This window comes from Haemaphysalis longicornis, unplaced genomic scaffold (genome assembly GCF_048455015.1).
Source record: "Haemaphysalis longicornis isolate Haplotype H1 unplaced genomic scaffold, Haemaphysalis longicornis Haplotype H1 scaffold_10, whole genome shotgun sequence".
NCBI lineage: Eukaryota > Metazoa > Arthropoda > Arachnida > Ixodida > Ixodidae > Haemaphysalis > Haemaphysalis longicornis.
The window spans coordinates 104048089-104066045 of NW_027526204.1; the positions used below are offsets into that span (position 1 = coordinate 104048089).

The window sequence follows — 17957 nt, forward strand, 5'->3', positions numbered from 1 at the left end:
ACACAAACTCGGGCATCAAACAAACGCCAAAGTGTACCTACCGATGCGGAAGGGCGTGTGTACCTGCGCAATAGTGATAAAAAAACACCTTACCGCAGTGCATAACTTCTTGATGCTATGCGCAGTGCCTTCGCGATAAAAGTAAAAAAAAAAAGCCCACGCTCCAGGAAGTGGCGAGATGTCTTTATCACGTGACTTTTGGCTGTGAAGTCACGACCTCGATCTGTTGTTGGCCGGACAGAGCGTCCCCAACGGAAGCTTCACTTCGGAATGCCGGAAATGCGTGTTTGCCATAAAGCACCCCGCAAGAATAGCACGCGCTCTCTTTGTCATCGTGCGCTTGAATCTTTGAGAACACGGTTGAACACTTGCAACCGCGAACTTTGTCGAGCCATGATGGCACCGCGAAAACGGGAGGCGCTTTCCCTTCAGGAAAAGCTTGACGTAGCTAAACGCAGTAGACAAGCAGCCAGCGCGGAGGAGAGTCGCCATCGCTAGGGAACTTGCATTCCAGGCGTGGTGTTGTCCGGCAACTGCAAAAAGCGGTAATCCTACATTCTCGAGTTTTTTTTTTTTTTTTTTTTTTTTTTTTTAAGGTTTGAAAGCCAAAGTTGCAGAAATACATGGTTTCAAGTCAAAGCTATACTGTTTTCGTTCATTTCGGGAGGTTTCCTCACTGCTCCGTTTTCCTGGTTGTTACGTTTTGTTTTCCCAGTCCGGGAAAAAACGTATGAACGGAATTTCGCTGTAATTGCACGTGAATAGCGAGCTCCTGAATGTCTTACCACCTCCTGCTTCGTAAAGCTTTCTTTCTTTTAAATTGTGCTTGAAAACCTGCGTTGAAATCCGCACCTTTTAAGGATTTACAACGATTTGGTCGATTAACTATCGTGGCTCATGGTCTTGCTTTCGCTTCCGCCTCAAGAACTCAGTCCAGCAGGGATTTAGGCACGTCCCACGTCCCCCCCCCCCCCTTAGCACCTCCCCAGAAGGACTACGACATCCCCCATAAAAGATTGAGCAACCACGAGCCCCCGCCCAAGGATTTATATACAGTCGATCCCGGATATATCGAACTCTAAGAGGATCGCGAAATAGTTCGATATATCGATAATTCGAAATATAAAATATGCCCATCTGGAGCTTGCCTGAAAACTCCGCACATCACTGATAGCTTTGAGAGACGGCGACAAGCGGTAGCTTCCCGATTTGCTCTTCAAAGCATGAAAAATATGAAACAGCGCGACGACCACCGCACTTAATTCAGCACGAAAAAAGGTTCGTGAGCTTCGCTTGCTTTATCTTCTCGTCATGAAGTTCACCAAGCTATCTTCAAGCCTACCAACGCCATTTAAATGAGAAAGCCCGTCGCCGTCTACAGCGCCACCACGGCCACGAATTACGCTGAATTCAGACGCAAGCTCGGGTGCAGTAGGCAGTTGGGAACGTCGTCGGCGTCGCTAGTAAGGTCCGCTTTTTCGGTGACGTCGATCCGCACCGCGATATCCTTATCGTCGCGATCCACCACCACCTTGCACCTTGTCGTCAACAGTTACGAACTTACATGCTGCTGCGGCCCCCGGGATTTCGCATGGGAGTGATGACAGCTTTCTATAATTCACTCTCGAGGCACTCAACGCCGTTGTCTGTTGTATCCGAACGCCTCTCGTCAGGAGCCGTAACGAAGCTGTTTGCTGAAGCACTGCAGGAATATGCACACGATTGGCTCCACGACGGCTGTGCTTCGCTGCATTCGCCTTACGTCAGCTTGCTGCGCAGTGTCGTGCCCCAACGGGCTGCGAGGAATTTTGAATTTCGAATGCCTCTGCAACCGACGACTAGTTTTCACTGGCCGTCTAATGATGTCCGCCTTCACCGCTAAATCCAAATTCTTATGTTCTTTTCACGACCATGTCTCCGGAGACAGGCCGCCGAGAAAAAAACAAACACGCACCACGCCGCGCCAGTCTCCATGCCAGCAGAGCCGCCGCTGGGTCACAACACAGAGTATGTCTGTATGGGTCACAGGCCTCCGGTCGGTATCCCCTTCCCCTTTCGCATCTAATCACACCCTGCGTTCTCGTTGTCATGAGGGTATCCCATGCTATAGTGTGTCGAGCAGGTGGAGCAGGTGTTGAAGGCATAGAGTTACTTTGTAACTACTGAAGGCCCCAAAAGCGACGCGACGCGCGATAAGTCATCGTCATCGCCCACAGCTCCATCAGGAGAAGCACAGTTTCAGGGGCAGCTGCGGCACGGCGTTCGATATATGGAATGTGACGGTGAACGAAAGTTCGATACACGCGCACGAAAGTGCTTTACTTTTGCATAGGACTTCCCAGCGGATGTTTCAGCTGTTCGATATATGCAATAATTCGATATATCCGGGTTAGATATATCCGGGATCGACTGTACATGCCCCCAAGATCCCTCCAAGCAGGGGTGTATGCAGAATTTCGATTTCGGGGGGATGTCGGTGGGATGTTTGGGGGATGTTGTATAAATCCCTAGGCAGGGTGCTTGTGGTTGTGGAATCTTTTTGTGGGGGGTGTCGAAGTCCTTCTGGGGGGGTGTTGGGGTGGTGTTAGGGGGGGGGTGTATAAATCCCTAGGCTCCAAGACCCCCCTCCTCACCTCCCGGAAGGATTTCGACATCCCCCCCCAAAAAAAAATCGAAATTCTGGATAAACCCCTGCAGTTCGGCCCTCCAGCCAACAAGTTTGGAGGCACCTACATTATACCTAGCAGGGAGAAAGTGGACTGGTTTGCTGTTTAGTGAGCAGATGTTGCTGCACAATGTGGCACATGCAAATACCGATCGGCGCACAACTTGATGTTGCACTTTTCAAACTACATTGTTTGTATTCGGTTTAACTGTCGTGTGTGTTATTATGATTAACTAGAACGCTTCGAATTCCCTGTAGCCCTGACATCTTGCTCCGTGGCCCTGACCTTCCCCCCTTCGCGGCGGCTATCACCACTGAATTGAGGACACTTTCATTCTATACCACCGGATGGCGCCACATTTTCCTCCTCTGTTCAGTTTCGCTTCCGATTTCGCGGTCTGCCTGCATTAGGCAAAGCTAACTTCCTTCCTGCGAATTCTATGCGCTTCATTACCACAGTCACGGGAAGTCAGTGGTCTGAAATGAGTGGTTTTGCCACGGTTTGAAAGACAAAACTCGCGCGGCAAGCCAGGTCCCAAAATATTCCCGGCGCGCCCGGTTACGAAGCTTGGTAGGAGTTCGCGCTACCTTCCGCCAGATGGCGCAAGCTGTCTTCGAAGCAGCCGCAGCGGGGTTTTAGTTTCGATTCCCTGCCACCTGCCCGCGCCGCCCAGCCGCGCTGCTGCAGCCGGCACTACACTGCGGCTCTCGAATGCGGAGATTTTTCGTGCCGCGCTTGTCAGTCGGTGGTTGCGCGCCACACCGCACGCAACTCCGCGGTGCTTTGCCCTAGTGCGCGGGCGCTCGTCTTCGCCGTGGTGTTTGCTTGTTTGAATTTTTTCCGATGTGGGTGCGTGAACTAGGGGTCGCCTCCTGAGGCCGGAACCCCTACCGACCAGCTCCGTGTGCTTTTTTTTTAGTTGCTTCGGTTTTGTGTTCCGCCGCCTTGGTTTCGGATTATTTTATTTTCGTTTTGCCGGTCCGTTTGACGCATAAGAAATCGGCCTTCTCCTTTGACTTCTGCCAAGGAGAAGAAATTTTGGAATGTACTCGCTTCGCTTGGTGCTCCGCAAAGCCGTGAGTTTTCTGAGTAGTCGCATCGGTGGATGCTATTGACCTGCTGTCGTAGCCTAGGTTAGTTTTTTTTTAATGCTATGTAGTTTAATTTATATTGACTCCTCCTTTTATAAGCAAGCTCTATGTCTGGAACTCTTTAAATTTTCAGACCAATAGTGTCACCGCTTCTTCGCCTGAAGCATCCTCGCTTTCACTTTTCTATTTACAGTCGGTTGTGCTCCTTGCAGATTGCGATTATCTCCTAGCGGATCCTTTACTTTCACACGTCGTTGTCGAAGGTTCTTTCGTTATCTCGACAGGCTTTTGAGTCACTCGACACACAGTTATCGCCAGCAGAGCGCAGAAATTCCAAGTGACTGAAACAGCGGAAGCGGTTCTTGACGAACGTCGTTGAATTGACCTTCCTGCGCGATTGACCGGCGCTGCGTAGTGGTAAAGCCTAACCTCCTTGCAATCTTGGTCGTCCAGCGCTGGCATACCTTTGACGCAGTTCAAGACATTTTTGGTTTTTTATCCTCGAAACAGCTGGTGTGCACAGAGTAAAACACGAACGAAAAATTGAAAAATTGCAGAGGCCAAGACACACACAAAAAAAGATGTCGGCGAAAAATATTTAAGCAGGAGATACTCTTGAAGCAGACGATCCGTTCGTTTCAGTTTGGAGCAGACGATATCATCTCACCTAGCAGACGACACTTTCCTACGGCGACATTAACAGACGGTGCGAAGTTTCGGTTGTGAAGAGGTGAGGCTTAAAAGGCCGTGAGATTGAAATAAAAAGGAACAAGATTTGGGGAAAGGAGGGTATCGGGTCGCGGTCGCGTCGCTCTCTTTTCCAAGATGTCGGCACTGTCAGGGCCCGGTGTTCTCGCGCTTAGTGGCCGGCGATCGTGCCGCCGAGGGCAAAAGCCGGCGGGGCAGCTGCCCGGCTATCGTCTGCTGGATAACGGTCGTCTGCTCGCGACGACGTGTTCATCGGCGGTGGTGGTGCTTTCAGCTGTCGTCTGCTGCTTCGAGTCGTCTGCTTCTGCTTGACGCTTTTTTACCGCAGTGGAGTTCGTGAGGCAGTTACCGTTGACGATGCGTTCCGATGGATTTGAACCGAGGGCTCGGCCCCGAGACGATTGTTGACGCGGAGAAGGAGAAGAGGAGGTGTGTGTCGGTGTGTGCGTTGTAGTACGTGGGAGGTGTCCTACGGCATGTGCGTCGCCGGGAACTTGACGCCGAGCAGGCACAAATTGAAGCCCCGGATGACGGCGCCCGGTCTTTCCATCCTACTGCTCGTGGTCGCCTGCGACGTCCTTGTGGTCGGTCCAGCGCTATCGGACGCCGCCCCGGCATTCGATAATGGTAAGTGAAGGTCGACTGTACGTTTTCGTTTTTATTTTTTTTATTCATACCACCCGCTGATACGACGTCACGCCTGAGAAAGACGCTGTCAGTGCGGGTTTCGGCCAAGGTTATGCCCTGGCATCGTTGCACGACTTCGTCTGTTGTCGTGCAGCCACAACTGCGGGTCCGTGTTTTCGCGCAGTTGAGATGATTAAACGCTCCTTCTTGAAGTGAATGTTCTTATTACTTGCTCTACTAATAGGTTAAAGGAGATCTTTGAAATGGCGACTACGTTAAAAGCAGAGGTATGTAGCATCGCGAGTTAGCTATCCAACAGTGATACATGTGTCTTATGCAGTTCATGATATGAGATAACTTTAGTGGATGCAGATAAGGGAGCGCGATACAAGGCATGTCTACACAAGCCGCGAAGTCAATGGCCGCCTAGAGGTCGAGGATACCAGGTGCGAATTTGTTTTAATTTCCCAGCTGAAGCTGAATAATGCCATTCTCGAGACCGCCTGTAGCCGTCTTTATAGTCAGTCTGTATCTACAGTAAACGCCCATTACAGCAAAGTCGCTTTTTTCATATATATATTTGTGTGTGTGTGTGTGTGCCTTCGTTCGTTCATTCAGTATATTATCCCGCGGTCTTCTTCCCACGCGGAGCACGAATAACAAATGGCGTTACGGGAAAACAAGATAGCGGGCCACCAGCAGCGCCCACGAGGAAGTATCACAGCAACCGATTCAAAAAGCGCGCGCTGCCTTGTTAATATGCGTAATGGCGCCCAATTACAAACCGCAGCGATCGATGCCTCCAGATTGCGGTCGCAGCTTCAAAATTGCCGAGCCGTGATCTCCGGTCGACAAAGAGGTGAAGCAGAATTCTGCACAGCAGCTTCGAACAGCGGTCCTCTCAACCGTTCTGATTTAGTTGGTCTCTGGGTCGAACCGCCGAACGGCCCATCGCTTGAGGAAGCGAGTGATCTGCAGACGTGACCAGTTGTCACAAAGAACTGTTTGGGGCGCCTTCGTGCTTCTAGTATTTTATAGCGTAAGCTACACTGGCCGAGGCTGAGCAGTTTCGCGTGGACCTTAAAGGGCCGTGCTGCGCAAGCGCGAGGAGCATTGGATTCAATTGAATTGGATTGGATTAAATTGGATTGTATTACATTGGATTACTGGTGTGCAGAGAATAGAGTCTGCACATTCGCCGGTCTGGGCATTCCAGAGGAGTGACGTCATAGCCGCGACAGACGCGCTGGCGCCAGCGCGTGCTCAGCTGAGCGCCTCCGTTGCGCAGTAGCCAAGTCTTACGCTGAGCCGGAGCCGCTTGATAGCCATTTCGCGTGGCTCCTGGACCGGACTGGACTGGACTGGATGGGATTGGAAATTTTTTAGCAGCAGTAACCATGATAATCACCTAATCCTAGACAACCAGGAAACCAAAGAATAACCAGCCGAACCTTAGCTCACGCTGTATATCCTGGCATTGCCGAGCTAAGCCACTGCATTTTTTTTTTCACCTGTGGGCCGTGGCAGTTAATACGTTTAGAGCGTTCGTCTTCCCTGTGCTCTTGGTTGATCGCATTACGGGGTATATATAACCTGTCCCAATACTTAACTTTCGGTAAACCCCATAATACCGATTCGCCATTTTTTTCCGCCCCCGAAAAAGCATAATTCCTCCCATGGATATACAAAAAAAAGCGTTTGAAATCTGCCCTATAAGCTACAACCTCTTTTCTTTTTTTTTTGTTCTTACAGCGTGTCATTAACCGCTATGATCCCGCAGAGTCGCTAAGAAACGCGCGGACATCATGCGCGTTTTAATATTTGTAGCGACAGCGTATATTAATGAAAAGCATCACTTTGGTGGTTTACAAAAAGCAATACTTTTTGCGAACAATGGCGAGCGTTGGCCACCCGTTCTGCCTATTTTATGGAAGTTTAGACTTTTCGTATCGTACAATAACGCAGGGCTGGAAAGCCAATTTAGAAGGAGGTGAGGGACGGCATTTCAAGTAGTGGCATCTGTAAACGCGAGTAAGAAGGTATGGGGTGTTGAAGGTGTTGAGTAAGAAGGTGGCAGGGGGCGGCAGAAAGATAGGTGGGCAGATGAGATCAAGAAGTTTGCGGGGATAAATTGGTCGCAGTTAGCACAGGACCGGTATAATTGGGAATCTATGGGAGAGGCATTTGTTTGTGATAATGATGATGATGATGATGATGATGATGATGATGATGATGATGATGATGATGATGGGGACATGTGTGAGCAATATCACCATTCCAGTAGTTTGGAACGGTCTTGCCTGTGTGCACTACGCATTCAAGCATTTTAAAGCGAGAGCTTTCTTAGTGGGACGTACCGATGGCGTCCTGCCAAGAAACTAACGCATTTCCCCGCAGACCGATTGGTTGGCCTAAAGGCTCTCATAAGATTTCTGGACATACGGTGCGTGCGTGAAACCGGTCGCTCATTGTGAAAACGCGCTTACTTGAAATTCGCGAAAGAGGAACGGTTCTCGGTAAGACAACACACGTATCGATCATTAAGAAGGAGAACTATAGTACCGTATTTACTCGCGTAAGGAGCGCACATTTTTTTTTTCAAAAAAATGGATGCAAATTTAGGGGTGTGTTACGCGGGGTAGATTTTTCGCCAAAACTTTTGAGCACAGAAAACGCAAGCAAGTTGTTTGTCAAAATATTTGCGATAAGTCTCATGAAGATAATAAAAATATAAATAAGAACATAACAAAACTCCGCACACCACGGCCAGCCGCTTTGCAAAGTGACGCAAAATGACGGGTTTTCGTGAATTACGGAACCCGTCGGAAGAAGTTTGCTGCGAGATGACAACAGTTCGACCAACAAGTGTCTGCCGCAGTCGCAGTGCGGGACATCAAAACAGACATGGCTCGTGGGTACATTACGTACAGTTAGTGAGAGTTTCTTCCTCATCAATACTGAACGCATACCTGCCATCGTTAATATCGGCAAGTCTGCCGCAATCACGTAGCCGTGTGCTCTGTGAAAAGAAGGAAACGGAGGTACGCGCGACCACCATCAGCTGGACTTGGCACACATACGACATATAGCTGCGGCCAGTTCTGGGTGCGTTCGTTGCGCGGGAAATACAAAAAAAAAATCAAACTTTAACCGCAAACTTCAGGGGTGCGATCATTATTCGAGTCAATACGGTATACATATTTATCTCACAAACCACGTATCGGTGTACATTTAGATCGTTCTTAGATGCCTTTACTTGGCGCGCGAGAAATCGTCACAAAGGTGTTCGTTCTTCGTTTGCGATGTGGGTCTTCGAAGGTTTCGCGATCGATTGAGGGCGCACTTTCAGCGAGGACGTACTTCCAGCTTCCGCTCTTCTCGCAACTTTCTGTAGGAAGGAATGAAATTTTTTTTCCCCCTGTTCTTTTTTGGGTGCTGTGCGGTTGAATCCAGTAACAGACAGACCAAAATGTTTGCGTTTGTGTAGCCTAAAAAATGTCATTTCACGACGGAATGCTGTGCCAGTCGTCTGACTTTCCCGTACACTGGCGAGACCGACTACATACGACGAGCCGATGATACAGGTCTCAGCCTAGCGCCTTCCGGTCGTCCTATCACCAGGTGCTGCCGCAGCGCAAGCTAGCATTTTTTTTTTTTGCTAATTCATCTATCTTTTTTGCCTTGCGTGTCTCTATCTGCAATGCAAACAAAAACTGCTCAGTGCGGCATTTTTCGCCGTCCTCTGCATGTGTGGAAAGCTCGCGCCGGCGTGCATGCGGCACTGTCAGGAAAACTCCCTGGAGTGTGTGATACCGGGCGAACATTCCCAGGCACTGATACAGCAGGTGCACCTGCATATGGAATTCATATTCCTTGGATATAGGTCATAAAATTTGGTTCATCGTGACACTAATCGTTGCGTTAGGTTTTTATTGAGCCCCTTATTACCTTTATAAACCATCCGTTGCCACCGTAAAGGGCAGTTTATATATATATATATATATATATATATATATATATATATATATATATATATATATATATATATATATATATATATATATATATATATATATATATATATATATAGAGAGAGAGAGAGAGAGAGAGAGAGAGAGAGAGAGAGAGAGAGAGAGAGAAATAAGAGCTAGTGCTGGTAATAAGAGCTCCACTGCACAGGGGGGGAGCTTCCGTAGTAAAGGCAAAATAACTCGCAGGGCAGGAAAAACATTTTTTTATCTTTGCGAAGAAAGAAATGCGGGATGCTTGCCTGTTTCGCGTTCGCATCCAATACCAGACAAGCGTTCTCGAGCTGCTCGACGCAGCGCATCAGTTGTTCGTCACTCTACTCTGTTGCGAAGCAGAGGCAGCATCTTTGTTGTTTCTGCCATTGTAGGCACTTCTCCGGGCTCCTCGCCGTCCTAATGATCAGCTGTGTCGTCCACGGCTATCTAAACGATGCAGGCGTCGGAGAGCATTCCGGTAACGGGAACATCGGTTACATACAGCGCGTACTCGGCGCAAATTTGCCGTTCGTGTCCGCGTTAGGTGTGTAGTGGGATATAGTGTTCAAATGGAGACCTTATCACCTGCCTGTCGGGGCCTTTGCCTTGTTTCCTCTCCGCCAACATTTCGAGATATCCGTGGTCGCCCGAAAAAAAAAAAAACGTTTCGAGATAAGGAGTGAAATACATAGCGCCTATGGGAAGTAACTGCGCGGCGAGAAAAAGTTTCGACCTAACCGATATTTCGATATATCCGACGGGTAAATGAGGGATTACTGTGTGTATCGCGGAACGGACCACCGAAAGCAGAATGACAGAAGCGACGCTTCGGAAGAGTTTAATGAGCGTTTTGTATTAAGAAACAGACTCGTGTGGGCGGCATCGCTCAAATTAACGAAAAACGAACTGGAGTTGGGCACTGCACAAAATGCGAGGAATTGGCAACTTGTGGACTACCAGGTTATCAGAGTGGCTGCCGAGAGGCGGGACCAGATGTAGTGGAAGATTGCTAGCTAAGCGGGGGGATCGGATATGAAAATTTGGGGGCGAAAAACGGTCTCGGAAGCATTTGGAAGTGAGTAATAACGGCATTCGTTTTGTAGTGAAGAAGAAGAAGAAGAAGAAGAAGAAGAAGAAGAAGAAGAAGAAGAAGAAGAAGAGGAGGAGGAGGAGGAGGAGGAGGAGGAGGAGGAGGAGGAGGAGGAGGAGGAAGAAGAAGAAGAAGAAGAATATCATTATGACGACGATGATGATAATGACGACTGCAATGATGATGATGATGATGATGATGAATCGCATGCACAGAGGTCTGACGTAACGCTCACAGGCGCTGTATTTAGCGCCTCGTCAGCTCACATCTTGCCCAAATCCTGAAGGAGGGCGTCGGCAAACCGTTTCGCGCAGCCGCACCGCGCGAGGCAGAGAGCATCAACGCCCCCGCAAGGAAAGGAAACGTGTAGGCCGTAGCAAGAGCCCTTCTTTGCGACTTCATCATCCACCCTGCTCGCTCCTCTCTCTTCCTGCGTCTCGCCGCGTTCACGGCCCACGCTAAAAACGGGCGCGGCGGCAATTATTCTCCGTCGAGCCTTGCGCATCGCGTAAGCCGTGTGTCACACGCGCGCCTTCGTGCGATCCGCGCGTCACGTATACGCTCCGTCTTTATTTCATTTTTTATCTTCTCCATGTTCGCGAGAAGCGTCTTCTGTCGTGACACACGAACGGAGGAGAGGGGGTCGCCGTTCAGTGGCCCGCGTACAGGGTCGCCCACGAGATCGCCGAGAAGTGGCTGCCCGACTTGGCGGAAACGTCCTCGTGCACAACGTTGTTTAGAACATGATTTGCGCTTTGAAGTTTCGTTTGTGTGACGGGGAACGCAGACTGTTTCTGCCGTTTAAAATGACTCTGCAACGCTTCCTATAAGCGCTCTCACTCTTTCATTCGCGTCTGGAAGCATTGTTAAAGCTGTAGATATCAACAGAACGGAGCGGCACTGCGTGATTTGCTCGTCACTGCAGAACTATCCGCTCTCTGTTTGTGATTTGTTTTGTGGCTCTTTTTTTTTTTTTTCTGAAGTGGCTTCCGGATGCGTTTATTGCTGCAAGAGAAAGGAGGCGGCAAATATCCGCTACATTGCTGTAATGACGTAATTCGAGCGCTCAAAGCGCGCCAGGGCTCGAGGAAGAGAGAAAATCTTATGAGCAGGTTTTCAAGTTATCTGATGAGCACAGAGCAGTAATTTTTAACTTCAATATCTTGTGACGCCCTATTCAAACCACTGGGTGTGTTTGTTGACTACGTTCTGAAAGAATTTAGGATTTACGAAAAAAGTTGAAAAAAAAAGTGTTGCAGGGTCCCTTTAACTTTCTCGAGTCTCCCTCGAAGTTTCTCAGGCAGCGTAACTCGTTCCTCTGTTGTTTTTTTAAAATAGAGGTCCGCTGCTTTTATTATGCCCGGATGGTATTGGTGGAACCAGGTCTGTTTCATCAACGGGACGGACGTAGCCGCTTTGGGTTGCGACGACGGAAATTGGCAATACGAAGCTGAGGAGGTCGTGCATGAGACGTTAGAGCTTTATCGCACAAACATCCGGTTACAAAGATGTCTCAAGATAAAAGACAACCTAACATTCACTTTGTACTCTGCTACTGATGTCCGCTGCCGACCGACCTAGCCGCATCGTCGGCATCTCCGAGTCAAACGCTAAAGGAGGGGGGATATCTGCCCAAGACCTTCACGGATGAGTAGAAAGAAAAATAATACCTGCTCAGAATGGAGACAAAGGAAGAGCGGCCGGTGAAACGAAGAAGCACTCAAACCTTAAAAGGAAGATAAAGATGAAGAAAGAGCTGCTGGGCGGAAACGTCGATGAGAGTCCGCGATAAGACGGGGAGCTCTGCGGATAGCTAGGAGGCTGCGGCAGCGCATTCCTTCGTGACCGCCGCCGTCGGAGCGCCGGGAACGTCCTCGTGGCGCGACTACGGGGCAACAGTAGCCACCGCGACGGCAGCTGAGCCAACGCCCTCCTGGCCGGGAAGCGGCCGAGTCGTCCGAGAGCGAAGCGGTGGTCAGAAACGAGAACCAGAGGCGTAGCCGTAGAAAAGATGCGTGCTTACGGCCACACGGCCCACGCGAAGCTGACTACGCGAGTACGTTTGTAATGTATAAATATACGCGCGCGAACATGCGTGCCAATTGCGGCGCCGTTTCCACCGCTCATTTCCGGCGCGTGTTTTTCGCGCCGCTCTCCTTTCTGGGAAGAAGGCGAAAGATGCGGCGAGCTGGGATGGAGACACGGAGTGGCCGCTGTGGCGTCCTCCGCTTGTTAGATCACCGCTCTCGCCCTTTCCACACGTCGCCCTCTGAAGCAAGCCGAAGCGATCGCTCACGCTCGCTCGCCTGTGCCAGCTGTACGGCTTTCTTCGGGGGCTGAAACCGTTGCTTGGTTGTAGTGGAGCGCACCTTGTCGGCGCTTGTGCAGAAAACTGTGGTCTGCCGCATTATTAGCCAATGGGAGCGCGTCAATCCCGGAGGAAATTTGAAATATATTAGGGAGTCCAACCTCTATTCCATTTCAGCAGATAGTATATGTAACGCCGGAAACGTGAAGTGAAGCACTGTAATTGGTGGAAGAAAATGCAACTGTCAATGAATTTCAGGCGCATGTGTGCCCTTGGCCAAGGCTGTTTCCCTGATCAAAGCGTTGTGATGCCCGCTTTCTTACTCCTCTTCAAGTTATTGAGGAGCGATATCTGATCCTGTGCATGCTTATTCCGCTTCATACTCGACGATCGGGTTGGCCAACCATGCTCTGCCTGCCTGTCGCAGAAAAAAAAGTAAGATCGCATGTTGGGAAAAACAATGCTTTTTGGTAAAACGAAGGGGACACCGCATGGCCGGGGCTTCGCTGTAGCTGTAGGCATGACAATTAGGATTGGCACACTCTGCTTTCTTTCAGTGTGATAATGATCACACCGAAAAAAGAAAGAATCGATCCCAGTCGAAAAAGACGACAAGAAAATATCTAGTTTTGTCGTATTTTCGCGTGTCGTACTGTCGTCTTGTCGTATTCCTGTCGTGTCGGGATACTGGCGTTCTGTCGCGTGTCGCATTCCTGTCCTCATTTTGATGTTCCGTCTTGGCGAATTCATGTCGGGTCGTGATCGTAATGTTCCATCAGAAGTTGAACATGGTTTGAATGTTATGGCCCGTTGTGAAGAGTAGCGTAAATGGCAGTTCTGTCGTGACGACAGGAATGTTTGTCGTTGAGAAAATTGACCTTGTCGTTACGACAAAAATGTGTGTCGTAACATCAGATGGCTTTGTCGTAACAACACGACTTCTGTTGCCACAACAAAGTTTTTTTGTCGTATGACAGGAATTCTTGTTAGGTTTTTGCGGTACTCCTGTAGCGATTTTAGACTGGGCGAAGATCACGCTGAAATAAGCCCCACTCGAACTTGTTCCCGGCCATGGCTCAACGGCCGAGGCGTTCCGCGTACCGCTGGGCGTGAAACCGCACGTTCGGTCACAGCCAAGGTGGTATAATGGCTGCTGGAGGAGATGGAGCAGGCGAACGTCCCCGTACCGGGAAGTCAGATCCAAGGCCACGAAACCGAGACAACGTCCAGTGTTTGTGCGGAGCCTGAGAGCGCGGAAGGGAGCAAGCCTTTCTCGTCTTGCCAAACGGATGTGTAGAAACAACGGACGCACTGCCTCCCCTCCGCGAATGACGCCTCTCTCTCTCTATTTTCTTAGCCGTAATCGCCGACGCCTTTGAGAGCCGTAAAACGCGGTCATGGTTTCCGCAGAGCCGAGGAAGAAGGACTCGCCAGGCACGCGTGCACGGCCGCGGGCAAACTCGCGGATTTCATTATTGTTCTGCGCGATCACTTCTTCCTCGATGCCAGGATCGAGGTTCCGTCGGTTCCTTCTGTGCGGCTCCATTATCTCTGACAAGGTAACGCGCGCTGTCGGACCGAATGTAATGCATCACAAGCGCCCCTCAATCAAAACTTCCCACGAAATGTGTCCTTCCGGCCGTACCAGCGTCAACCCGTTAATGTTTGAAGAAATTCAGGATTAACTCGGTGGGCGAGGAGGCGGATCGGGTTCGCCCTTATTATTCCTTTAGTGGGCAGTGGGCATGGAGGAAAGAAAAGGTTGCAGCGGGTTATCAGAGGTTAACGAGGTAAAAATCACATGGCATGACGATGAAGATGTATTGAGACGTATACGGGCGGATAAATTTTTCGTTCGGATCTGTGCCACGTCGCAGATGCCATGGCACAGGACGGCAGGTCTGATTAGGATTTGGGAAGGAGTTGGGTGGACAAAGCAGTAACAGGCTGCGCCTTATGTCTGCGGATTGGAGGGTGTTTGCTCGGAGAGAGAGAGAGAGGGGGGGGGGATAGATAAAACGTTATTTTGGAGCCTGTGTCCGAAAGACTGCTCGGCTTCTTTGTAAGGTGACAGGGACTTGTCTAGTCCCTGCGTGTTCTTGATGTGATTTACTAGCGTGATCCAATAGAGCTCTTCAAGCTCCTTAGGGGGACTGACCCATGCATACCAGCTAGAAGGGTGCGCTTTGGCAGGAATTGTGAGAGGGAAGATTTCAGGTTATCTCGTATGCCGTCTGGACATGCCCAAACATACAAGTGTGAGAGAGAGATTGAGCCTTGCGAGGGAGGGGAAGAAGGGAAACAGAGGGAATCCCTAGAACCACTGTCCTAACACCTGACTTCCTGTCACGTGACGGGCCCTTGCGGGCGGCAACCCGAGGGTTGAGGAGGTTGAACCGCCGGGGAAGCCCGGCTGTGTCAGTAACGGGACCAGGGTGTTGCGGATGCATTCCCCTGATGGCGAGGGGTTATACGACTAACGCGTGCCGTAAAACTGCGGAAGTTTTCCTGTATGTGGTATCGTAACTATTAAAGAGACCCAGCAACACTTATTTCAACTTTATTCCGAAATCTCAAATGCTTGCAGAACGTAGTCAGCCAAGCAACACCCCAAGTACTTAAATAAGGGGTTCGCAAATTCCTCAGCCAAAAAATTGCTACCCTATGCATGCCCATCAGATAACTTGGAAACTTGCTCAAAAAGGTTTTTCTCTCTTTCCCGGTTTTGGCGTCGTTCGACCGCTGGAATTACGTCATTACAGCGGTGTAGCGGCTATTGGCCGGCTTTCCTTCAGTTACAGCAATAAACACATTCGATAGCCAATTTTAAACTACTGCCGCACAAGCAAAGCGAAAACGGAAGGCGTATCTGTTGCGACAAGCAAATCACGCAGTGCCGCTCCGTCCTGGCGATAACTGTCGTTTTCGCAGTGCGTCCAGACGCGGAGGAAAGAGTGAAAGCGTTTATCGGAAGGGCTGCACAGTCCCTTCAGCGCAACATGGCAGTTACCTCCCACGCCCCCCCCCCCCCCCCCCCCCCCTCACATGTACAGTAAACTTCCCTTTAACTGAACTCGAATGTCCCGTAAAAATTTGTTCCTATTTATCAGAAATTCATTATAACCGAGTTATTGTTAACGAGAGTCTACCATTCATTTATATCAGACCTTTTGGTTCCTATTGATATATCCCATTGCTTTAACCCATGTATGCATCAGACCTATTGGTTTATACTGTTTTTTTTTTCTTCTTTCTACCGTCGTTTTCTCTCCTAGGCTTGACGACCTGGTGTTTTCGTACTCTCAAAAGAGCTGCGAGAAGACATCCAGACTTCGCCGACATTTCTTCCGTGGCCGACATGTTAACCCATCCCCCCATTTGTTTCTTTGTTTCTTTGTTTTCGTCGATGCGCCTGTCTTGCTCTCGGCTCGTGCAGTCGGCCGCTGTGCATATACCGCGCACACCACCTGTCATCTCGGCGGGACGCACGCAAATACACACACACACACTCACTCACACGCAGCGTCCCGCACGACCACTACCACAAGCCGTCCGGAGAGAACAAAAGAGCAGGGGGCGGTACGAGAAACAAAATCAAACCGAGACCTTTTTTTACCTAAATCAGGCAGCAGGCCCCCGTGGTGAGCCCTTCGCGTGCCCGGAGCGTCAACCTTGCAGAGCTGCTTCTGGGAGCACAGAAGGAGATCGGTATCGCTGCCGGCCGTGTACGGCGGCCGCCAGAACGCAGTGGCGTACTGCGGCGTGCCTCCGGGTCGCGCGCTAGGCCCGAGCGTGTTCGTCCGCGCCGGAGAACAGTTGTTGCGTGGCGCCGGGAGAGTACTGCGTGCGCGCGTGCTCGAGAAGTTGCGCGGGCTCTCTGCACTGCGGGGTTTCGCCGTCTCCGTTCGTCCATTGTTAGACGCGCTCAGTCGAGCACGACGGAAAAAAAGACGACGCGCTGGATTAGAGCGCAGGCGAGAGGACGTCTGCTGCCAATGGCGATACACACTACTTGAGATGAGGGCTGTGCGCACCCCCCGGCTGTTTGCGTCTTACTTTTATTCTTGCTTTCCTTGCTACTGTTCCGTGCGCACTTAAAGCGGCACCGGAAATGTCGAGCGCCGTCGCCGCGACGCTTGCGCCATCGCTGCCTATGGCTGTCGCGGCTTTTGTTTACGAAAACTACGTTGCTTCTTGCGTAACCACGTTTGTTTAGAAGCAAAAGTTTTCCTTTGTTTCTTATTTAGGTAGTAGCGGACTGAGTAGGAAAATGGGAGAGCGTGGAGTGATTTAGTTGGTTAGGTTATGGTTGTAGCCTTATTAGTTTGCGCGCCAGCTCACGGGCTGGCGTATTTCTGCCTGCAGGATTCCCCGTACGCTTCCCCCCAGGAAGCCGGGTAGCCCCCAACCACAGTTTGGTTTTTAACTTGGCACGATTCTTTTTTTATGCATGGCTTTGTCTGTTCGTTCTTCGCAAAAACCCAACTGAGAACGCTTGCGATTTTCGTGTCGTGCACATAAATGCTTGTCACTGGGATAACTTTTCGAAGGGGTGGCGTGTACGTGCTCACGTAATACAAACTAGCACGCAATTACCATCGTGCCTTTTATTCCCGTGTCCCCCTTCTGTGTGTGATTTTCACGCTGATTCATAGAAATAAACAGTTGACGAGTACCTTTTTTTCATTCCGACACGTTCTTACATTCAACTCCGACTTCTTTGTTGGATCATTCCAATCAATCACATCCTTTGCAATGGGCCCTCCTCCTCCACCTAGCTGCTTTCCACAACCCTTTCATCCACCCTTTCTCACTTCCTTTATCTCAGCACTGCTCGTTGCTATTGTTTGCAAGCAACGGTCTATCCTTCCAGACTCGCACCATCAGCCATTAACGACAGCCTCTTGCATTGCGCACCTACAGCTGCCAGCCACGGCACAAAAGCCCCCGGAGAAGGCCCATCTCCTCGGAAAGGCGTATAACGTGCACTCCCCCTACATTTTCACTTAGTTTCCCCTTATCTCGTCCTCGTATCGCCACCGATCGCCTTCCTACACTCCGTCTTCCCGTCGGACCGTTGCACTCACTCGTTCCGAGAGCCCCACGCTTTTTCTCCGCTCACCGCCGGCCGGCCAGGCTGACATGCGCCGCCGCTCTTGATTGCAATTAACGGCCCTCCCAATTACGCAACATCCACCACCCCCGCCTCGCCTCCGTCTAGCGGAACGCCCAAGTGACTCCGGCGCCGACGCTATCAACGGTCTCTCCTCTGGCCCCGTTCTCTCAGCGAGCCGCCGTCCCAATTCATGATTCCTCGTGCCTCCTCTACCGCGTACGTACGACGAGCACTATGCGGACCGAGAAGGGGGGGACTCGTTGGTTGCCGAGTGCTCGTCACACGCTAATGTTGGATACTCCCCCTCGGAGGCGAACTGCAGAGAAAAGAGACTGCTCTCTCCCGCA

The 17957-nt window shown here is 50.3% G+C and overlaps 1 protein-coding gene across 3 annotated transcripts in view; it reads left to right on the forward strand.

Annotated features, from left to right (window-relative positions):
- The first annotated feature begins 3386 nt into the window (after window positions 1-3386).
- Window positions 3387-17957, forward strand: part of Ptp99a (Protein tyrosine phosphatase 99A) — a 232039-nt gene continuing 217468 nt past the window's right edge. For 2 of the 3 annotated variants that reach the window (XM_077690245.1, XM_077690246.1), the window contains exon 1: window positions 3387-5092. In XM_077690245.1, coding sequence (XP_077546371.1) covers window positions 4942-5092 — 151 coding nt within the window. In that variant the 5' untranslated portion in view covers window positions 3387-4941. The remainder of the gene's footprint in view (window positions 5093-17957) is intronic. The other variant, XM_077690247.1, reaches the window with a different exon arrangement.